Source organism: Osmerus mordax, chromosome 26, assembly GCF_038355195.1.
Source record: "Osmerus mordax isolate fOsmMor3 chromosome 26, fOsmMor3.pri, whole genome shotgun sequence".
Lineage (NCBI taxonomy): Eukaryota > Metazoa > Chordata > Actinopteri > Osmeriformes > Osmeridae > Osmerus > Osmerus mordax.
Genome location: NC_090075.1, coordinates 8,215,437 through 8,239,048, shown reverse-complemented (window position 1 = coordinate 8,239,048; position 23,612 = coordinate 8,215,437). Strand labels below are relative to the sequence as shown.

The window sequence follows — 23,612 nt, the reverse complement described above, 5'->3', positions numbered from 1 at the left end:
ATTATAATTTCGGACAGCGTGCGTGGTTGCCTGTCGTAACGTAGCACATTTATATTTGTATATAAATTTATTAATATATTTTGACCAGATTTGTATATTGGGGGGGATGTGTGTCCCCCAATATGTATTATGATTATGGCCTTGCTGAGAGTAACACTTTGAGATAAGGTCTAATAATCATAAGGTCCTGGATATATTAGAAATCAACAGCAGACCTCTACCTTTCAAGACTAGCAATGTGTCCCTGAAACACAAGAGGGCAGCAACTGTGCTAGGAAACACTTGCAGCCAAACAGACCTAATGGAAACTGAGGGCTCATGCTTGTCAAGGAGGGTAGTCTATTCCAAGTGGCATGTCAGCTCTTTATAAGCCTGTCAATATACTGAGCTCTTAAGTTCATCACCACAGTCAGCCTAAAAATTACAGCAAATACAATTACTTGGAGTCAAATGTTTAACAGCCCGTATGTAGAAAATGACCTTTGTGACAATGGCAGGTTAGGTCCTCCATAGACAGGCGAATTGAAAAATTTAATATTGACTGCGTGATTCAATATTTTTTGTTAATGTATAGATTAAAGGCCAATGATGATAAAGTATGAATGGCCCAACCCTATGTATTTTTGGAGTTGGAAATTGTGTAAGTGTCAGACACTCTGGATGATGCCTAAATAATTCATTGAAATTGCGCTCATTCTAAAACGGTGCTCTATCCTGTTCACTTCACTGACTGTATTATATTGATCTCGATGTTGCCGAGAATGGAAGACAGTATCAGTCATCGGTAGGGAAGAGAGTAGGCAGGACAATGCCCCCTAGTGGCCCAATATTCGACGATACTCTTCTTTGCCTCACTTTTGAAGCTGTGCCAAATGTTTTTATCGTCAAAGGTGCGCACCTCTGCTATTACAGCATTTACTGCAGCCATAACATTTATGAATTCCATTAGAGCAGTTTAGAGTTATTTTTGACAGGTCTTTGAAAAACATATTAATGGACCATGTGGTAAATTATGGGAGATTGTTCACGTATGCACACATAACAAGATAATGATTCATTGGACATAGGTCTATATCTACACCATCCGCGGCCTTCTTTATATATTTTAAGAAAATATAAAAGAATGTTCTCCAGACATATTTTATTATGGATTAATTAACAGTTTTTAAAACATGTGCCTCCTGCAATTGGTTATATAAGCCTTTGTCATATAGTGATAGCCTACACCAGGTTGCAGTAGCCTACTTTTTGAAGAACACCATTCTTAGAGGTCACATCACAAAACATAAGTGAATAGTCAGTGTAAGACATGGGACTAAGAAACAATAATACAATAAACACATTGCAATGCAAAATATAAAACGACAAGTGTATGTACAAACGTTTCCCAAAACAATTAGACATGTTGAGAATTTGGAGAGATATTTACATTTCAGCAATATATAATTCACCTTTTCCATTGCAAAATGTGTCATTGGTCTAATATGTAGCCCACATCATTGCACCTTTGAGGGTAGGTTTACAAAAATATACCCTAACTTTGTAACTTTATTTTGACAATAGATGTACCATTACAAAAAGCATTAGATTATATTGAACTCTGAACAGCCAAGAACTCTGATTCTTGGCTGTTCAGAAAAAACTGATTATGGTCATCATCTCATATCTCTTACATACTGTATGTAGGGAGGGTTGTACAGTGTAGGCTATGTCTTATCTGCAGAAATGTCACTGCCCTGGTCTAATGGGGTAATGGAGGTTGAGATTACTAGTAAGACCCAACTCAGTCAATAATGTGCTGTAATTGTGCTGAAGGGTGCTTGATGTGACAAGCCCTTTCTCAAAATGCACCTGAATAGAAAATACAATTGTTGAAGGTTTATGATCTCATGCAAGAGATTGATAGGCTACATTTGAAAGGGTACACATGTCAAGCACAAAGCAAGAATGCAAACATACAAACTCTGGTCTAAGATCCTGATTTTTGTTGTCTCCTTGTGGGTTGCCACATGGTCCTGTTAACCCACTTCTGTTTTCATAAAGGGCCAAGCAGAGTGAAGAATGCAATCCTGTCACTACTGCCTGATGCTTGTCCTAACATCTAGCCATGACAGGTGCCTTTTATACAGATATTGTCTGCATATCTGAATACCATGGCCTGCTGTCCTAGACTAGAATCAACCAGAGAGGCAACCAGACAGCATGCGTCTCTCTTAAAGATAATTTGAGGGATATTTCCGGGACAGATATAGGAAATGTAAGGGAAAGAGAAAGGGAACACGCTTGACCTGTGAGCCCCAGATTAATCTGGAAGAATTACAATAAAAACTGTTATGTATGCCTGTTTTGTCAAAAGCCTAAGTTTTAAAGGACATCTTCATTTTCCACGACAACAAAAAACAACATTCTGAACTTTCAGGGAGTTCACAAGTGTCTGCTTGGAAGAGGAGAGGAAGGCCTACTGTAACCATCAAGATACAAGCCTGTCACTCTTATCATTTACATTTAGTCATTTAGCAGACACTCTTATCCAGAGCGACTTACAGTAAGTACAGGGACATTCCTCCGAAGTGCCTTGCCCAAGGTCAACGTCATTTTGCACGGCCTGGAATCAAACTGGCAACCTTCAGATTACTAGCCCGATTCCCTAACCGCTCAGCCACCTGACTCTCATATATAACATCCTAACATATTAATTGACTTAATTAACATATTGACTGTTTTTTGGGGGGAATTTCACACTGTTCCTTAAGATCTCCAAATAGGGTATGTAACATTGGTTGGGCTGAAAATGGCCCGGGTGCTATTCTATGAGCCATGATGCATCCTGTGAAATAGCCCCAGAATGAAACGAGAGGTTTTTTCCCTTTTATGGTATGCTCATGAATATATAGATGAGCTGCGCGCTGATTGGTTGGTTTACAACAAGTGAAGCTGCAGAACAAAGACGCAACACGGCCAACAGCACTCACTGAAACATCGAAGGTGGAGACTTAAAATAAAACGTACAAATAAATCTATTGTGTCTACACAACACTGTTTTCGACAGATTGACTAGATATCATTTGAAATGATAATGGTAGTCGTTTCCACTTCTGTTGTCGAAGCAAACAGGATTGACTTGGGTGGGTAACGTTAGCACTACAGCTTAGCAAACAAACTATCGTGATTCAACTCAGCTTCAGTTAGCTCTAGTTATCTTGCTGAAAAATAGATCTGGACAAACATGACAACACAGGTTATTTATTTGAATGAAACAAAGTCAGGAACATGAAATAACGTTAGCCCCATTGCCAATAAACTAAATCATCACACATTCTACCGATGCTAGATACAGGCAGGATACGTTAGAATTGCTAATAATTGTTAGCGACAACATCATACTACAGCTTACGGTTGTGATGAACATAAGGTCAGAACAGCACATATTTTCAGTCACAGGTTTTCAAAACTGTCCTAGGTGAAATGGTTCGAGCAAATGTGTAATTGAGGGTCGAACTGCAGATGGATCTTCTCATAGACAAACATCACACAGCCCGTCGAGTGTTTGGTTCCTTGGGAAGACTCTGAAAAGTGTCAGCATTCGCAGTACAGGCTGGAACACTGCATTTATGACCGTAGTCCATTTTCAATATCCTTGAAAAACGTTAATCTTTGTAATTCCGTGGAAGTAGCCTACACAGAGCAGCGCGCAGCAAATTATGGGGCGTGACAAAGGTACAGACCAAAGCCAAAAAAGACCAGAGCCCCCCAAAAAACTACCGTTTCACAGCTACATTTTTTATTGTGAGATTTGCATAGGAAAGAGGTGTCAATGGACTTTGAGGTTCACTGTATGTCCATTTTACCCACTGATCTGTCGTTATTCAACTGTGACAAGGTAAATTCGGTTCTGCAATCAATGACCCCTTTAAACAATGTACAAAATTAAGCCCTGTAATGTAAGAGGTCGATTACATTTCCTCTAACTATGGTATTTGTATTCTAATAGGCTTGTATAAGGTGGAACACAGACAAAGGAAAAGTTACATTTATATCTATGTTGGCCCTTGGGCATCTCAATGGCTCTGGGTAATCTGAGAGCATTGTTGGCTCCAATATTATCCGTGAGTGAATGCTGCCCTCATGGGGCCACGAGTTGCCTTTTAGTTATGATGTTGTTTTGTAGTACAAGATGCTAAGGTTAAGTATTCTCAACTACAACATGCTGTTTTGTAACAGTATGTGATAACAGCAGCTGTGCATTGAAAAGTAATCAGACAACTAATCTAGGTATAATTCCAGGAATTACACTATTCAGCTAATTTTCATTTTCTTATGAATGGAGAAATGTACAAGATAAAGCTAATTTTGTCTGTTGAACTCGAAGAACTAGCAACCAGTCAGTCCGACATATCGGTCCACGGGCATTGCACTTAGCTACAGTCTTAACAGTCTTATAATTATTACCAGCACTGTTTAAATTGTAACATACTACAACCCCCCCCTCAATAATTTCTTGCAATCGTAGTTCATCTATGACATTGTACCACAATATCGATAGATAAGACAATCAGAAAACATGACTTTAGACCCAAATTGAAGCACCTCCGTCAATTTAACACGTGGTGGTAAACACACGCAGTTTAACTGTACCACGTGGATAAAATAACAGCTGCGCACAGCGCATCATGGAAATGACAAAGTTTCAAATGTGTGATCAAGAAGCTGGATCATGCGAGAATACGGTTGAATAAAATGGAATTACTTTAATATTAGAACAGTTCAACACTTAAAACAGTTAGATATTCCAAGTGTAAGCTATGGCTATGATTAGCTACTTTCAGTGTTTATACACATCCCCATTCTCATATCACCCTCACATCAATGATTTAGTCAGTGCAGTAAACATCCCACGGAATACAACGGTAAAACACAAAATATATAACACTAATGTAGTTACCAAGCTAACTACTACTAATTTATGTACACAGTACACAGTACATAAATACATAAAGTCAGTCCATATTCTACTCGTGCACCCGCCGGAAGCCAATGCGCGGGTACGATGTGATAATACAAGTGCTGTGAATGGAGGAGCATGATTGTGGGCGGGGAACCGTGAACGCGCAGGGCAGCAAAGTAACCCGCGCGTCTCCTACGTATCTGTCTTTCTTTCTCAGTGTCCCACGGAGTAGACTGGGCCACGTGCAGATCCCCGTAGTATAATTTTTTTTACCCTATTCTACTCGTCCAACGCCACACAGAAAAATCATGGTTAAATTAGCGAAGGTAAGAATTGTATTTGATTGCGTTGTCTTTGTTCTGTTGTTTTTACAATGCTGTCTTTTTCATCTGAAGTTCACGTTAAGTTCGTCCATTGCGCATGCTGGGAACAAAATACGGATCAAAGCGCTGAAAAATGAATTTGTGCCTGGTATAATCATTTCTAATTAGGAGTTAAGACTGTACGGATTAGTTTCCCACGTTATTGTGTCCATTTTTAGGTTAAAGGGTTAGAATTTTCTGTAGAAAATGCACGCAATCGTTTCTTCTCGACCCAGATTTGATCAGCCATGTTTCCTCCTTTTGCAATCTTGTTCGGACCAAAATGGCCATGCTGCGCGTTCGCAAATCAAGCATGTTCTTGGTTGGCTAGCCAGCTACCTAATCCTGTTAGGGTTACGTAGTTCCGATGTAGTGTATTTATGCACAATTTTAACTAGGTGTTTTGGTTACCCTCTTAATTGTCTTATATCTAGTTTCGTATGTTAATTTAATTTTGAACCTAAGTTGCGTAATAATGCTAGTGAAGGATTTGCTTCCCTAGCAAGCTAACCAGCTTCAATGCAAGCTTAATCCGGTTAGCATGTTAGCAATGAAGTTGTTGTCTAGTGTATATTGGCCTTTGATTAGTTTGTCCTTTTAATTAGTTTGTCCTATGGATGTTAATGCTAACTGCAACAGTATGTTGGCTAACGTCGTTATTCGGACAGAAAGCTAGCTAGCAAACAAGGCCCAATATGGTCCCCACGTGGGTTGTGCGCCTGCTCCGTGCCCCACACGAGGTGCAGCGATGAGTCTTTGATTCGTAATTATTCATACTGTATCTGATTACAGGGAAACGTGTAAGAAAACTACTGCTAAATGAATTACACACGATAAACGAATTTAACTTAAGAATAACTTTATTTCAGTTATTATGAACTCATCCATACAAGGCCTTGGGTTTTTAGCACTGTAGCCTTTTGAATTCACATGGATAATTTCACATGTATAATTTTCTGCACCTCACAGGCAGCGAAGAAACAGGCAAATCCCAAAAAGAAGGCCCCACCGCCACCGAAGGAAGTTGAAGAGGAGTCAAGCGAAGAGGAGAGCGAAGAGGAGGAAGTGGTAAGACGCAACATGATAACATACATCAACAGAATGAAGCCAGGCTCTTAAAGCATCAACATGCGTATCACATTATTTAAATGGTGTTGACTTGAGCATAGACTTGTTGTATGACTAAATGGTGTCTTTGCACTTGTCGTTGTATAGGCCCCTCCTCCAAAGGCAGTCAAGAAGGCGGCAGCCAAAGCAAAGCCCACCCCTGTCAAAGCTGCCAAAAATGGAAAAGCAGCCAAGAAAGCAGAGAGCGAAGATGATGAAGAAAGCGATGGCGATTCAGGTAAGACGGACAAAACGTGCAATGGCGATTCAACCGCTTTTGTCATTTCCCCACTGTGTATTCAATGGAGTTTATTCATCCCACACACAACCTTTTTAGAGGAAGAATCCGAAGAGGAAGCTCCCCCTGCAAAAAAGACCCCCGCCAAGCCAACCCCTGCTAAGGCAGCACCGGCCAAAGCCGCCGAAGAGTCTGATGAAGAGGACGACGACGATGAAGATGGTAAATGAAAAACGCAGCCATAGTAAAATCCGTTGCCCGTATCGAGTCCCCTATATTCCCAACAGGGGCGCCTCCATTTCTTGGCATACGTGCAGTTGCTCGGTACTCACGTGTGGTATGTACGGAGGTAGAACAAAGCCAATGCTATGTCTTCGGTACCAGTGAGTGTTATCGTCTGCTGGTTCTATCCTCAATCGCTGGCACAACTAAACGGTTGGCGTTGTAAATCGGATCACATGTTTTATTGTACCCCCCACACACACACACGCACTTCAGTGGCCACACCGAGCCCGATTTGACCGTTCACCTTTGTTCACATGCAGACGAATCCGAAGAGGAGGAGAAGGCCCCGGCTCCTAAAAAAGCCACTCCTGCTAAACCTGGCGTGAAGGTAACTCCCGCCAAGGAGGAGTCTGACGACGAAGAGGATGACGATGAGGGTAAGCATTGCTTTTCATTGAAACTGTCAGTGGTCTTCTTTTTTTTTGTGTGTGTGTGATGACCAAAAAGGGACTTAATACTGAATTTATTTGCTGTCACCGTATTGGTCTGACGCCTGGACCCTCGGCCCGGTAAACGGACCGGTGCGGCGATACGGTTTGTGGAGTTTGACCTCACCGGTGTTCCCTTCTAGATTCCGAAGAAGAGATGGACACTGCCCCTGCTCCGCCGGCTGCGAAGGCTAAGAAGGCCGGGATGGTGAAGGCTAAGGAGGAGTCGGAGGAGGACGACGACGAGGACGACGATGAGGAGGATGACGAGGAGGATGAGGAGGAAGAGGGTGAGTTTCATCATCGGGACTCGACCTGCTCCGTGTCAGGTTGTCTGCGAATGAGAAATGTACACAGTATGCTGCCAAACCCTCCATTTCTTGCCATACATGCAGTTGCTCAGTACTTATGTGTGGAATGTACGGAGGTAGAACAAAGCCAATGCTATGTCTTCGGTACCAGTGTGTGTTATCGTCTGCTGGTTCTATCCTCAATCGCTGGCACACTTAATATTTGTCTACACTCAATGTTTCTGCCAATGTACAGTTAAGTCCTGTTCCGAAACATTAGTATTTGTCTCATCAGATGCCCCGGTCACCCCTGCAAAGAGGAAGGCAGAGAACAAGGAGACCCCACCCGCAAAGAAGGCCAAATCTGATGGCGAAGGTTAGCCTGGAATTTCTGATGTTTTCAAAGACCGTAGCTAGCACTGCAGTATTTATGATGAACACAAAGGGACTTAATACTGATTTCATGTGATGTCACCTTTGAATAAAATCTGACACTGTCAAGTTTTCATGAGCGCTCGCCGGTAATGTACATCCCATGAAACTAAACCAGCAAACAAATCTTCACAGGTGGCTTCTGTCTGTTCGTCGGAAACTTGAATGGCGAAAGCAAAGATTTCGACGAGATCAAAGAGGCCCTTGGTGCCTTCTTCTCCAAGAAGAACCTGGATGTTCAGGAGGTCCGTCTGGGAGCATCAAGGTTAGTCAGCCACATGTGCAACACCAGGACAGGTGTGGCGTCAAACCCCTGCTCTGGTAATTTGACACACCTTAGCCCCCCCCCTCCATTTCTTGGCATACGTGCAGTTGCTCAGTACTCATGTGTGGAATGTACGGAGGTAGAACAAAGCCAATGCTATGTCTTCGGTACCAGTGTGTGTTATCGTCTGCTGGTTCTATCCTCAATCGCTGGCACAACTCAATCAAGCCCATTGTCGTTTCTTCAAAATTGTAAAAACGGCACTCCTCCATTCCTGACTCTGCTCGCTCCAATAGGAAATTTGGCTACGTCGACTTTGCCACTGAAGAGGACCTGCAGAAAGCCATCGAGTTGAGCGGCAAGAAATTCATGGGGCAGGAGCTGAAACTGGACAGGGCCCGCAGCAAAGAGAGCTCTCAGGAGGGGAAAAAAGGTGAGTTGTCCGGACTAAAGGCACAGAGACCAGTCCCTTTGCCCCCCTAACGTGCCTTGAACAGCAGTGACTGTCCGCGCTCACACGCCTTTCTCTCCCGACAGAGAGGGATGCACGGACGCTGTTTGTCAAAAACCTCCCGTTTTCAGCTACGGCCGACGACCTCAAAGAAGTGTTTGAGAACGCAGTGGATATCAGATTACCTCCCGGACAGAATGGCTCCAACAGAGGGTGTGCATTTCTTTCCTTTTTTGTAGTCGTCGTAAACGGTGCACCGCTTACGTGTGTGTGTGTACATGTATATTTATTTAAATTCTGCGTCAAGTTCCTCTGCTGTATATTGAGTGGGCTCCGTGTGTTTGTTTGGACAGCATTGCCTACGTGGAGTTCAAGACAGAAGCCATCGCAGACAAGATGCTGGAGGAGGCCCAGGGAGCGGAAGTGCAGGGGCGCTCCATCATCGTGGACTACACAGGAGACAAGAGCCAGAAGGGAGGCAGACCTGCAGGTAAACCCCCCCTTCATCAACCTTCAAATTCCCAGTTTCATTCGGTTTCCAACACTTTTTGACGCTGGCCGATTTTCCTGGAAAGAGTGTGTTCTTAACCCAGTGAGGTGTATCCTTGTTACCCAAGTAAGAGTTGTGGAAGCGTCAAAGGGTCTTGGAACCGAAATAGTCTGGCCCGCTTGGCAGGACCAGAAATGATGCAAACATGTTACTCCCTGAACCTCTGTGAGGAATCTAAAAGATAGTCAAGTACTGAACTGGCCCTCACCCTCAATAACCAAGTTGTGGGTGTAACTCAAACGCTTAACTCCTCATTTCTCCCATTTTCAGCTGCTCCAGGAGCTGCCAGCAAGACCCTGGTGGTGAACAACCTGTCCTACAACGCAACAGAAGACTCCCTCCAAAGTTTGTTTGAGAAGGCAGTTGCCGTCAGAGTACCACAGAACAACGGCAGGCCCAAAGGGTGAGCGGTCCAGTGGCTTGCCCTCGCTGCCTCACCAGTCTTGGTTCCCGATCATTTGGATTGGTTGTTTCCAGTTTTTATTGTTGGTTGACTATCAACAACACGCCTCCGAAGTCCTTCTCATGAGCTCCTCTCTGTCCCCCTCAGTGGCGTTGTATGGATTCGCACGAGAAGCAGAGCCATAATCATAGTAGAACAGGCACGCCCACTCATTTGGACAATGCCCATGTCTGCTGTGGCACAAGTCCTTCCATGGCCCTTGGGACATCCCTTTCTAACGGCTTTGTTCTAAATTCCCGGTCTTCGTTCCTCCTGTGCAGGTTTGCCTTTGTGGAGTTTGAAAGCGCCGAGGAAGCCAAGGAGGCCATGGACAGTCTGAACGGCTCCGAGATCGAAGGCAGGGCAATCCGGCTGGAGTACAGCCAGAACAGCGGAGGCAAGCAGGACGGAGGCAGGGGGAGCTCAGGTACAGGCAGTTTGTCTTTGTTTTTGCTAGTACAGTACAATGGATTTCTTCCTCTGCTGTTGCGTTTTTCCGCCATGTTACTGACACACGTCGACCTCTTCCCTCGTCAGGCCCCACAAAAACACTGTTTGTCCGAGGCCTGTCCGAGGATACCACAGACGGCACGCTCAGGGACTCGTTCGAGGGCGCCGTCGCCGCCAGGATAGTCACAGACCGCGACACGGGCTCGTCTAAAGGGTAGGCCTCTGTGTTTTCCCCTCCCGGTGTGCGTGGGTCCCCCAGCTTCTCATGAGCTCCTCTCTGTCCAGACAGTGACGGTGTATGGATTCGCACGAGAAGCAGAGTCACGTTCACAGTCAAACCGGCACCTGCATCTGTGGGAGTTGCCTATGTCTGCTGTGATACATAAATGCTTTGCCAATTGTCTTAGGAGTTTTTTCCAGTAGCCTTCACATTAATTTCATCACGGATCTCAGGTTCCGTGTCCCTGCTGAGTGACCTCTCCCTCACTGTGTGCCCTCTCCCCCCCCTCCAGCTTTGGCTTTGTGGACTTCGACAACGAGCAGGACTGCAAGACCGCCAAAGAAGCCATGGAGGACGGTGAGATCGATGGCAGCAAGGTGACCCTGGACTACGCCAAGCCCAAGGGCGAGGGTGGCTTCCGAGGAGGCCGCGGAGGTGGCGGTTTCGGCGGCGGCGGCTTCGGCGGCCGTGGGGGAGGAGGAAGAGGCGGCCGTGGCGGGTTTGGCCGAGGCGGCGGCGGTGGTGGAGGATTCAGGGGAGGAAGAGGCGGCAACAGAGGAGGTGGACGCGGCTTCGGCGGTAAGAATGAAATCTGAACTAAAACCCCTGACTCAATAAACAGTGATCAGCGACCATATGATGCAAACGATAATGTTCTTATACTCCATGATGATCAAAGATAGTCAAGTCCTGAGGTCAAAAACGGATTACTTGGCAGTACAGTAGCCTGCCTGTGGGGTTTTTAAACCAAACTTCTAATTTGATCCTCACAACTCATTCTGCTCCTCTAATTCTAGGTGGCCGAGGTGGTGGTGGTGGTGGTGGTTTCGGAGGAAAGCCCCAGGGCAAGAAAATCAAGTTTGATGACTAAAACCTCAAGTCTACGTTATTTTTGTTCATTTTTATTTTTTGAACGGACTCTGGTTTCATCGCTTTTCAGAGCCTTTTTGGACATTCCAGAAAGCGTCATTGATAAATAATGGGCATTTTAGTCCCGTCACCCTCTTAAACCTATCCCTTTCATCATATTCCCTCATCTTCACCCCCCTCATCTTGTGGGCTGCCTACAAGATGTCCTAGCCGCCCACACATATCCATATTGAGTCAATTTGTCGGTTTTCTTTTTTCCAGAGGCGTAAAACAATGTCTAGCAACCCTGCCTGTTTGCTGTGAATAGAAGAAATGTCCCTGTTGGTTCAGATACACATTGTACATTGAACAATTTGTATTATTTCATTTTACCTTTTGTAAAAAGTGCTGTATCCTTAATATCCATATGAGTTTTGTTTTGTTTAGTTTGGCTTGGGTATAAATGTTTTACAGTTTAATGAAATTGTGAATGGATGGAGATATTAAATCTGGGCCCTGAGCTGTTGGGCGTGTAGAATCTGGTAACATTTGTGTACTGTCATGTTTTTGGGTGGGGCAAAGTCGATGTTAGAAGCCACATAAGAGCTTAAGGCCTGTATAACTCTTAAACGTGCAAAATGTAACTAAATAATATTTGTAGTGCATTGACTAATTTTCCCATCTGAGAATCTAAGGTTTTCTTGAATGTGCTGATTGAATAAACTATTGTGATTTTTAATGTGTTGCCTTTCCATACATATAAAATGGCGTGACCTATTTAATGGTCAGTTTAGTGGAGAAAGGCAGAATAATTACATCAGTTTACTGATGCTTGCCACAAGGTGGAAGTATCAGGACGTTTTTTCGTAAAAAATAAAATAATATCCTATCGTGTACCCGCGTTAGAAATGACGGGAGAGGCACCGTGTTTATCAGACACTGCCCTCACTATCTGTTGGATGATTAGTTACACATGTCCACTAGATGGTGCTAGTGTAAATCACATCTCGATAGCAACCAATACGTCTAAAGGTTTGGCGGGAATATGAAATCAATCCAACATATGCAGGCGTCACAGGACTAATAAACACGACACATTAAGTCCGTTCCGATACTTATTGGACGGGCTACCTGTCTACCCACCTGCGCGAAATCTCCCCCTGCACTCAATGTGCGTAACTAGTTTTCAACCTGGCTAAGCAGATTTAATTCGTGAAAAAAACGATGCTTATCAAAAGCGCTCTTTCGTAAACTAACTAGATTAGTCTCCCGGAAGTTCTGTAGTCAGGCAGTGCGTTCATGTGTTTTGTGGGAGTGGCTTTGAAGGGAGGGGTGGGATATAATGGTTTGAATTGTTTTAAGATAAAATAGCTAGTTTCACAAAGCTTGCCTGCACCAACTTTAAGGACCGGTGTGCTAGTGTTTAGCCACCAAACACATCACTTGAATTTGCAAAAGCAAGAGAAGTAATATGCTTTCTGTTCTCCAGTATATTGAGAGACAATTTGTATCTATTGCTTTTCCTTCAAGGTTAGAGATGTGATTGGTTGATGACATTGAAGGGACAAGCAGACAGTCGCATGACCCTGCACCTGAACAAAGGGCTCTGTTCTTCGGGTGTCCGGGCAGGAGGCACCATTGACAGGCTGCAGACAGCCGTCTGAATGCCCCCCATTTAGGTATCTTTGGGCCCCTATTTGTCAGGTTGTGACAGGGGCTTTACTGGCCTCTCGTGCCAGTGTCATGTCTAAAATTCTCAAATGTATTTCAAACTGTAGAACTAGGCCATTTCCCTTCCAGTGGAGATTTATTTTAACCACCTGGACCACAGAACCACTTGGAAACAGAAGATAAAGAAGCATTGTATATAGAGGAGAGAGTGACACTCACTTTGAGTCATTTGTTCTGAGACTGGTCTAAATGGCTTCTTCTAAATGGAAGTATACTGTGCCGAGGCTGAAGTACAATGAGTCTTTGTCTGGGGACATGGCGCTCCAGAGCCGAGTGTCATGAAGACAGTAAGGCCATGACATTCCTACATCATTCCTAGCATGGTGTAACTGACACTATTGGAGCTCTGTGCTGACTTTGCAAAAGGCAATTTCACAATCATTTATTTGATCGGCATGCTGTTTGTTTTCAGTAACTCATGAAACACTCATATTATACAACACGAAGAAGGGGTTTTTCTTTACACATTGGCTTTCGTTCAACCATAGCTAGTGTTAATGTTTTAGTCTACAGGTGAATAAAGGTCACAGTGATGATTAAGCATTTATTAGACGTGCACATGTACCCCACAGCAGATTTTGATCATTTGTTTTACGGAAACATAATCTTTCACTGAGGCATGCAATCTTGGTAGGCTGAAACATGGAAGCGATGTCAGTTCCTGTTGCCAGTGGTCTCTGCTTACATCTCCCTTGTCTTCCTCTATCAATAAGCCAAACATATTCAGAACTACACCGCTGCTACGGCTATATAGCCGTAATGGTTAAACAACCATTTGAATAACTGTTCCAAAATATTTTGCTGGCTGGCTTTTTATGGAAATAGCGAGTTTAATTGTCTGGAGCACCATGCACAACGTTTTGCGCAAGGGAAATGTTTTGCCTTCAGTATTCGCCATTGTTTGTCCAGTTATGTGTATATATAGAATGGTGTGACGGGGGAGTCTCAAGATGGCAACCTTCCCCCTCCAAGCCGAGTCAAATACGACACTTGTGTCTAGCTAGAGGGCTGGTGTGAAGGAGTGGGTGTCGACCTCTACCCTTTGCACCAAGCAGAGATCAAACGCTTTCCAATTAGTGACTGCAAACACCCAACTAGCTGTTATTGACAGGCTATGTACACAGAGGGTGAAGCCATTCAGATTCCTCTTTCCTCGGTCTATCTCTGTGAACGTGTTTGTGTTTGTATTGCTGTGCATCATACGCCATGCTTTCAGGAAGTAAGTATGCACCCTTGTCTTTCCGGTGGATCGTAACATAGGTTGAGAGGTGCCGGTAGAAAACCGCTTATTTCGCAAATGTCAAACATCCCATACTCTGATCTGTGGCTCTGTTCTATTTGATTCCCACCAAGTTATGTAAGACTTGGTGGCCTCAAGTTCCTCAGGTGTATGTATATACTGTATGTACCTCTGGTCCATTCTGGAACATGTATAGTGTCTCACCCATTATCATCTGAGCATCTTGAGAAAGAATCCAGTCGCAAGTACCTTATGCTTCATTCAGGTTGTGGTCCACTGGGAGGTTCTGTTAGCATTAAGGACTAAAGACACTAGTCTCTGATTCCCCTTTTTGCCGTACAGTGTCTAATTTGACCTCAGGAGACGGCGGACAACAATGGGGACTGGATTGGATGACTTTGCTGCTTACTTGATTTTGAGTGAAAAGGACTGAACATGAGAATGAAGCACAAGGGGCGATACTTTTGCATGAAAATGTGCTGTCTCATTTTTTATTATTTATTATCTTGACTGGAAATATGAGTCTGGCACTTTATTTTAGAGCAATTGTGCTGTGTACCGTATTACTATGCTGTAACAAAACAACTGTTGTTCATGTCTGCTTTGTCTTATACACATTGTAAGTAGGAAAAGGGTTCATGTTTGAGACATCCCTTTGGAGATATTGGTTCCTTTACTACATACCTTTATATGTGCTTCCCCGAAACAGTATACATTTACATTTATTAATTTAGCAGACGCTTTTATCCAAAGCGACTTCCAAGAGAGAGCTTTACAAAGTGCATAGGTCACTGATCATAACAACGAGATAGCCACAAAACATTGCGAGTAGCCAAAACATGAAGCACACATTGTGAACAACCAAAGTAAGTGCCAAAGGGAAGAACCATAAGAGCATGTAGTTAAACAAGTTACAATTAAACAACATGAACTGCTATAAGTGCAAGTGTACCTGTGAAAAAAACAAAAACAAAAAAAAGACAAGCAACAATAATAAAAAACACTATATCACAGCGAGTACAAACAATTTTAAATCAGTTACCACTAACCACAAGAGCAACAAGTCTCTGAGCAAGAGTCATTGTGATCCTTGAGGAAACTAACATCGGGTCAAGCGAACCATTCCTAAGTACCGTTGTACTCCCGGAACAAGTGCGTGTTGAGCCTTTTCTTGAAGGTGGAGAGACAGTCAGTGTCTCTGATGGAGGTGGGGAGTTGATTCCACCACTGGGGGGCCAGACAGGAGAAGAGCTTGTGTTGGGACCGGGCGGTCTTGAGCGGTGGGACCACCAGGCGGTTGTCTGAAGAAGACCGTAGGTGACGGGTGGGGATGTAAGGCTGCAGGAGAGACTTGATGTAGACGGGTGCGGTCCCGTTCACTGCTCGGAAGGTCAATACCAGGGTCTTGAATCTGATACGGGCCATGATAGGTAGCCAGTGGAGAGAGATGAGGAGCGGGGTAACATGGGAGCGTCTGGGTAGATTGTAGACCAGGCGGGCCGCTGCGTTCTGAATCCTCTGAACAGGGCGGGTTGCACATGCTGGGAGACCAGCGAGCAGCGAGTTGCAATAGTCCAACTTGGAGAGGACAAGTGCTTGGACTAGCAGCTGGGTGGAGTGCTCAGACAGGTATCTCCTGATCTTCCGGATGTTGTAGACAACCAATATTTGGTTTCTCCATAGCTTATCTTTGTAGTGAAAAAGTTTATGGACAATAACAAGAATGTCATAGTTTTTTATTCATGATTCCATGTTGTCTTTTTGGCCCAACGTGCAAGAGAGGACATCTCCATTGACTGGCAGTATCACTGTCAGCTGTTATGCTAGACTGAAAGATGCATGATTTTTGTATACACTTGCCATCTGAAAACGGAGCCCTTGTTCATCAATGTAGAAACTGGACATTTTAAAGTGTACTTTAACTTCTACTTATTTATTTATACATATTTGTTCTATTTGACATTATATTTCTGTTTGAACAACAATGTTAAGTGTTTGCTCTACTGGATTGTAATGTTTAGCTATGTTTACAGATAATAATGAGTCCTATCTATAAAACTGGACATATAGGGTCAGACAATGTTGTTCTTGCTGAAAAAGAAAACTCTTATTCCTCTATACTTGTATGGATTTCTTTAGTAACTTTTTATTGATAGAAATGTTTATGATACAGCATCTCAAATATGTCAGGTGATTGAAAGGCTTTAGGAGACGACTATACAAAGCTAACTAAAGGTTCCATAATATTAACCGTCAAATTAAGAATTGTAGAGAGACCAAGAATTGAATCCTCTTGATACTTGTCATGCTATTGGGCCTTGAAGATCCCAATATATGAATAAGTTGATATTATTTCAATCACCACTTTCTCATTGCTTAAGCAACTTAAAACTCTCCTGTGTTTGTCACTCCTGGCAGCTTATCAACATTAATATTCCTTAAAAATATTTATGTTAGTTGCCAATGAACTCTAGAAAAAAAATCTAGGCAAGTCTGTTAAAAGAAGATAGAAGGCTTGGAGGGGATTTTAGATATTTATTTACAAATATGATTCTGTTTGCATCTTGATTTTTACATTTATACATAATAATAATAATAATGATAATAATAATAATAATAATAGTAAAACACTACAAAATAAAAATCTATGACCCTCTACACCCCTCAACATTCAGCAGTATAATTGTTGCACATTCGCAATTAATTCCAAATAAATCCACATTACTTAAATATCCAACACCCTTTTCTAAATCAACACATCTTCTACAAGTACCAGCAGTAGTTTATTTATTTCACAGCTTCAATGTAAACCCCTCTACCATTTCATGTCAAGTATATCAGCACATTCAAATCTATGGACACACAGATATGACTGAGTTAAGAAATCTTTTTAGTTGCCAGTAGTACACTGGTAGTACACACATGAGATATCAGAAGTACAGATCAAATCTTGTTCTAAACTGTACAGCCTCAATTAAGTGCAGGACCCCCAAGGCAATGGAGTTATCTAAAAAGTATAGTTGTATGTGAAATTGAAACAATAATAACAATAATATTAAACAACACTTACACTAATGTCTTTATCAAAAAAAAGAGTTGAAGAAATCATCAGAATGTCTACCCATTTAGGACAATGGTGAGGTAGAGGAATTGTTCTTTCACCCTATCGTTAACAGACATATTACACTACTAACTACAGAGGCACTGTAAGGCTTGGTCCAAATCAAAGTGTGCAATAATGCAGTCAAAGGATTTCTGGCAATGTGGAGAAATTGGCTGTCCTTTGTGCAGCCGTTGCTACTAGTCCCCATTCCCTTTGGCTGCTGTCACTGAATTTACCTGTTGACAGTGCTTCAAAATGCCAAAAGAATATAAATCATTCTAAAGCATCACCCTAAAAAATCCAGGTAATTTCTTCATCACACGCAAGCGATGCAGTCCATAAATACCATTTACATATATTGTCCATGTCCTTCTCCGAAAAAAGGAGAACTTTTTAGTTCACATCTTCGGCAGCCCTGACATGTGCACTCTGCTCCATCAACCGCGAGCACAGAGCTCAAGTTCTCCTATTTCCTCTTCCAGCTAGCGATCCTAGCTATAAGATCTCCACTTTCTGTGAGCACACCAGTTCACTGTTTACCAGTTTCCACATGTTCATAAGGTCTGGCGGGAGCAGTTTGTGCACTACGATCATGCTCTTGAAGAAGCAGGGCTCCCTGTTTAGCTTGCTATTCTTGTTCTTCACCAGGCCGAATGTCTTAAAAGCATTGTGTTTTATAGGGGTAACCTGCAACACCTCCAGACACATGCCCAGGTACACGTCGTCAATGGGGTACAGTTCCAGTGAATCGGAAGCCCAGTAGAGCCTCCTGGCTAGTGGGCCGTCCATAAGGAAGCCCCCTCCGCCAGCGTATGGAGGGTAGTGGGTCTTGTTGTATAGCGCCTGCGGGATGTAGTACTTGTTATCCTTTCTGCGAATGGGCTTGGCTTTGAAGAGAACGTCTCCCACAAACAAGTTCTTAACGTCGCCGCTGCTCTCCAGGAACTCCAAAATGTTCTCCACGCTGACAAAGACGTCGTCGTCCCCCTTGAAGATGTAGCGCACGTCGGGGCAGTAGGTATTGAACCACTTGAGGAAGTGGGTCTCCTTGAGAGTCAGGTTGAAAAAGCTGTCCATGAAGTCCCACTGGAGGATGTCTCCGTAGATGTAGTCCTCATACTCCACCAGCTTCTGGTGGTTTGCCTTCTCCACCTCGTTGGAGGGAGTTCCCAGGAGGAAGAGCGTCTTCACACGTTTACCGTCCACAGTTCGCTCCTTGCCCCACGTCTTTCGGATGACCTCACGGCGGTCATGCTGGGTGGCAATTGACTTAATGACCATGAGGATGAAGGTCTCTCCGCCAGCACACTTCTCCGGATGATTGATAAGCATGGGGAAGAAGCGGCAGTGTCGGTATAACATGAACTGCTTGAAGTTGTCTTCGAGGCCCGTGAACCACTCCTGGTTTGAGAAGTTGAGGTTGGCGCTGCAGTTGGCACTGAACACATCCCAGGTCCTGGTACTATGGTCCTGGATTGTGTTGGGTTCCCTTGTGGTGGTGTGGGCTTGAGGCTTAGGCTGAGATTTGTTAGTCCTCCAGAAGTTGAAGCCCTGTTTTCGCTGCAGAACTCCTTCTTCTCCACTGGAGGCCTCCATTCGAGTCTGCCGCTCAATTTGAAAGGGAGCCCCAGAGCCAACTCTCCCTCTCTGGACCACTGTGAGCGTCACCCCAGCTAGGAAGAACATCACAAATACCCTCTTGTACACCCTCCATCTGATTTTGGGGTTCATCCTAAAAATATATAAAAGAAAGATGGTTAAAGATCTGCCACCCAAGTCCTCCATTCTTGGAGTTAAAATATAAGCTTGCAGAGCACAGAACACCGTATTTGGATATACTGCATATTATGATACTCTACTGGATAGTAGACCACATTGAGTGCAAAACAAATTTCAAGAGGATGAATCAAACAGATAAAACATTTGAGTTCCTTAGAAAGTGAAACTAAGGCTAAGTAGTAATGCAATGTGGTTTCCCAAAATGTCTATGAACTCATTTGTCCAAGTTATACTGGTGGGTCTCCACCAATTGTTTGTTTTTCACAAATACTTGCTTGGAAATGCAGTCTTACTTTTGCTACAGAATATTGCGTCCTACTTGAGCTTTGTTATTCTCATTGGATAATTATTCGTTTTTATGTATAGCCTCAAACCATAGATTGTTGAGATATGACCAAGTATTTTACATTACTTTGAATATAACTACAATGATGATAAGATAATGATCTCGGTGAGCTGCATCAAAGTCATCTCAGGAAGTAATTTCCTCATTAACTTATACAAAGTTGGCTCATTTCAGCTGTGAATAGAAGTACTGAAAGTACTTCTTTCTGAAGAGATAGACATTTTGTGTGACTTGTAAGTAAAAGCGTAATCCTTGACACGATGGTTCTCTACATTTGGTGTTAGCCTATGTGTAGCATTAATTGTTGTTGAAAAGAAGAATAAAAAACGAACACTTTTGATTATCCTATTAAGGGATATTTCCTACTGCTATAGTCCATCCAGGCATTTGCATTTTTTATTTCATTTCGCGGTAAGTGATAAGTTTAATCTGTCTTGAGACACTCCCAAGGACTTGAAGCACTGAAGCATCCATACAAAAAATAACTTAGTTAATTACTAATTCGTCTTCTAAGGTATGACGTTTAACAAGTTATTGGCCCTACTTTAGATAATATACACTTCGGACATTGCACCTGACATCGAATGATTTTGAAAGGGTTTTATAAACTAACCTTTATACTAATAGGACTTGCAGCATACATAAAGTGTAAAGACGACCCTATTTTAATGCAGACCACATTGGTTGAATGTTTATCCTACTAAAGTTGTATTTGTTTCGTATAGGCTATGATTCTTAGCCCTTCCCTGATAGCCTTTACGTGCGTAATTGCGCATCTTCAACAGAACAGATATGTTTTAATACATCAAAGTTGTTTTACTAAAATATAGCCAATTTCCCAAATAATTAATGTAAAAAAATACATGACTTACATTTTCATAAACTGATTATACCGATTTAGGTTGTTAATGAGATGGAACAGAGTTCCAGTTGGTTCCAACTCTGAAAATCGATACGTGGTGTGTGATCCCCTCAAATGCTTGTTAAATGAGTCCACTTGGTCAATGCAGCCGCTTCTTGAAACAAAGCAAGTACTTCAAATTCTAAATGTTACTTTGACTCCGAGGACGCTGAGATGCACAAGGTTAGGATCGAAATGCCCCCAAGTGGTGGTTCTAGAGCCTCTCGGCTTTTTAAGGTATGTGCAATGTTACGTAGGTATGCAAATTGCCCTTCTTCCGCCCATCTACTCGCAAGTGATGCATCATCTCTCTTGACTCTTATTCATGGTAATCAATACTTATGACAGCATTAAATAAAATAAATGAAATATTTCATGCAACGGGTCTGTGTCATAAGAATAGCTACATGTAACAACATATATAATTTGTGTTGAAGACAGCTTGTTTGTAAACGAAATATATATTTGCCCTGGTGGATTTTAAGCATTCTTTTCATAATTTGTTATTTCTCTAATTCGTGTCATTCTCCTTGCTCAGTTTTTATTTTCTACTGACGAGAAAGGGTGACTACAACGCCCTGCTGACGGAGAACACCTCGTCAATTGTATTAATATTTAAATCCCTGTTCAACCAGGATATGTGCGGTTCACTGCCCGTATTGGGTAACTAGCTTCCGTCAGCATACACCGTGGTAGCTAATGAGCTGTCAAGTTCAATTTCTCATTTTCCACTCAAACAGTCACTGTGTATCATAGATCTTTAGTATTTGCTCATAATTAGAGTCTGTCAACCAGCTGCTGTGCTGCGAAATACTCTCAATAAGTAACTTAGAATACTAAATACATTTCTATAGTTTGTCAGAACAATGTTTTTCATTGTGGCTTTAAAGCCATGGTAAACATCCTTCTTTTAGGTGTCAAAATCCTGGATAAAGCCTGTCCTGATCTTAAATGACAATGTCTATTGAGAGAAATTGCAAAATCTGCATAAAGGTTCTCTGGAAAGAAAATTGCTTTTACCACAGAGCAATCTTTTTGGAATTCTTTGATACTTTCAGAAATTGTACATTACAAACCACCAGGAGTGGTGACAGTCAACATGCTGACTGCACAATCACAGATGACACTGCAACCGCACTTAACCCCCAGCGAGGCAGAACTTTTCCGTCCTTGCACGCCCAGAGAGAAAGAAAACATAACAGCTTTGCTTTAAAAACAGGAATTTTTCAATCTGAACCCAGCTGCGATTCAAAATCCCCTCTTCCTCTCCTTCTCTCTCCATTTCCTGGATCCAACCAGTCGTCCTTTCGGAGGCCATGTGCATCCTGTCGTTTGCTGTGTGTGTGTGTGTGTGTGGAGGGGTAATTTTCCCATTGTCCCCCCTTCTGTGTATCAGGGGTTGTTGTGAGGTTGCTAAACTGTTCCTGGATTTCACATGCACTCACTTGAGGTTGTCTCCTCAAATCCGTTTATGACAAACATGCATCTTTCTCTCTCACGCTACCAAGCACATGACCCTTTACTTTCAGGAAGTTCCTCAAGCCTGGATCCCCATACTTTGTAATGTTACTCTATTCAGAATCCTCTAGAACATGTTGGCTTCTGGTAGCTTTATAGTAGAGGCAGATGTGTAGGGCGTGAATACGGTTTTGATAGTGGTATTTTGAACTACTTATCAAAAAACAGTGTTTTGATGTTTGCCTTTGATGATGTGTGGGCTCCACTATAGAGGAAAGGGACTTCATTACTTTATATTATTTTCCAATCTTTCGTGGAAGTTGGGACCTTCCCCTAAATATGAGTCACACATATCTGTTATGCTTACTCTAAAGCCTCTGCTCAGACATAGCCAACTAACTCTCTAAGCCTTGTTTCACCTTTAGCTTCTCCTGTTACAAGAATGAGGAAGTAGAGGAGAGCTGGAGGGCTTAGGACATTGTTTTGTAAAAAAAAAAAAAAGAAATAAGTGGGAGACCTAACAAACCTCCTTCAAGGAGGCCTGTGCTAATCCCGTGTTGAATTTAACACACCTAAGGAACTGAGGGAAATTGCGTTGGTTTCCATTTGACTGTCAACTCTCCATCCTCAACTTCAGCTCGAGTGGAAAAACCCCAGAGGATACCTTTGTCTCACCCTCTGGATAAGTGAGGGGCCTTAGCAATGCAGCACCTCATATCGACTGCGAAAGACTTCACTGCTGAGAAACAGTGACCCAAGGGCACCTTTTCTTTTTACTCAATATCTGTCTCTCTCTTTCTCCTCCGTGTGTGACAAGGTTATCCCAGTGTGCACAGACAGCTGGGACAAAAGACTTGTACAGGCTGTCCTGTGAAACCCTTGTCAGCTGTGACCTTAGATAAACACCTGCCCCCTTCCAGTTTGATGTCCCCCAAGTTTAAACATTACTTGGGGGTTACTGTAGAACAGCAAAAGAAGTTTATTCAAGATGGAAAAAAACCCACTGCAATCTATTGCACACAATTTTCCAAAGCTTTATTACTTTAAGAACAAACCATTGGTTTTGGTTAATGGTTGCATAGGTTTCCTTGATTATGCGGATTACTTCCTTTCAAATTATAAACACATGACTAATTTACAGGTCTAGCTTCAGGGTGCGTAAACCAAGTACCTATGGCTCAGTAATAATTACACACAGCATTAGACATTAAAGTTATTCTTCAAACTTCAATTATTGTCTGTCATTCATTTCTGTGTGTAACACATAGCCTACTGTTTGTGGTTGACTTCCACTGATTCATGCTTGTCAGATCTCTGTGCGCTATTGTTATGTGCAACCGTTCATATATTTCCTGACATAATTTTAGCAAAGACTTACTAATCTTTACCTTCATCCTGAACTTTTAGAAACACAAACCAAGCTGTTCAAAACACAGTGGATGATAACAGGCAGTCCATGAGCACCCCCCCCCATGTGACTCCCATATCTAAAAGTAAGCGAAAATAAGCTACCATAATGACATATGGGAAAGGGCCTCTACACTAAATACCCCCCGAAGGACACTGGTTTTACAAATGTCCAAGTAGACACACAAAGAAGCAATATATCTTATTGAAAATACATTTGACCACACACCATTTGTCAAAGCTCAATTTCGTGTAATCCATAATGTATGAAAAACAAAAGGTGACCATTGGAGAAAGGGCTGACCAGTCCTGTCGGTTGTTGACATTGCCATG

The 23,612-nt window shown here is 42.7% G+C and overlaps 2 protein-coding genes and 4 non-coding genes across 6 annotated transcripts; 5 read left to right on the top strand and 1 right to left on the bottom strand.

Annotated features, from left to right (window-relative positions):
* Nucleotides 1-5,138: 5,138 nt before the first annotated feature.
* ncl (nucleolin) lies at nucleotides 5,139-12,053 on the top strand. The gene is made up of 16 exons (XM_067229684.1): nucleotides 5,139-5,271; nucleotides 6,277-6,375; nucleotides 6,523-6,652; nucleotides 6,752-6,874; nucleotides 7,198-7,314; nucleotides 7,509-7,655; nucleotides 7,951-8,031; nucleotides 8,223-8,352; nucleotides 8,649-8,785; nucleotides 8,890-9,016; nucleotides 9,157-9,293; nucleotides 9,624-9,756; nucleotides 10,077-10,222; nucleotides 10,333-10,459; nucleotides 10,758-11,044; nucleotides 11,263-12,053. Exons 1-16 carry the CDS (start codon nucleotides 5,254-5,256, stop codon nucleotides 11,334-11,336), a joined length of 2,013 nt encoding a protein of 670 aa, XP_067085785.1. The 5' UTR covers nucleotides 5,139-5,253; the 3' UTR covers nucleotides 11,337-12,053.
* LOC136936482 (small nucleolar RNA SNORA57) lies at nucleotides 6,945-7,082 on the top strand. The gene has a single exon (XR_010875147.1). It is a non-coding gene; the product is annotated as a small nucleolar RNA SNORA57 (small nucleolar RNA).
* On the top strand, nucleotides 7,736-7,873 carry LOC136936486 (small nucleolar RNA SNORA57). The gene has a single exon (XR_010875150.1). It is a non-coding gene; the product is annotated as a small nucleolar RNA SNORA57 (small nucleolar RNA).
* On the top strand, nucleotides 8,435-8,572 carry LOC136936483 (small nucleolar RNA SNORA57). The gene has a single exon (XR_010875148.1). It is a non-coding gene; the product is annotated as a small nucleolar RNA SNORA57 (small nucleolar RNA).
* LOC136936480 (small nucleolar RNA SNORA75) lies at nucleotides 10,503-10,631 on the top strand. The gene has a single exon (XR_010875145.1). It is a non-coding gene; the product is annotated as a small nucleolar RNA SNORA75 (small nucleolar RNA).
* A 4,721-nt stretch (nucleotides 12,054-16,774) lies between the features above and the next one.
* b3gnt7 (UDP-GlcNAc:betaGal beta-1,3-N-acetylglucosaminyltransferase 7) lies at nucleotides 16,775-20,604 on the bottom strand. Its single transcript, XM_067229790.1, has 2 exons — nucleotides 20,386-20,604; nucleotides 16,775-19,120 (listed from the first exon to the last, which is right to left on the bottom strand). The coding sequence occupies exons 1-2, from the start codon at nucleotides 20,391-20,393 to the stop codon at nucleotides 17,884-17,886; spliced, it is 1,245 nt and encodes a 414-aa protein (XP_067085891.1). The 5' UTR covers nucleotides 20,394-20,604; the 3' UTR covers nucleotides 16,775-17,883.
* Nucleotides 20,605-23,612: the final 3,008 nt, after the last annotated feature.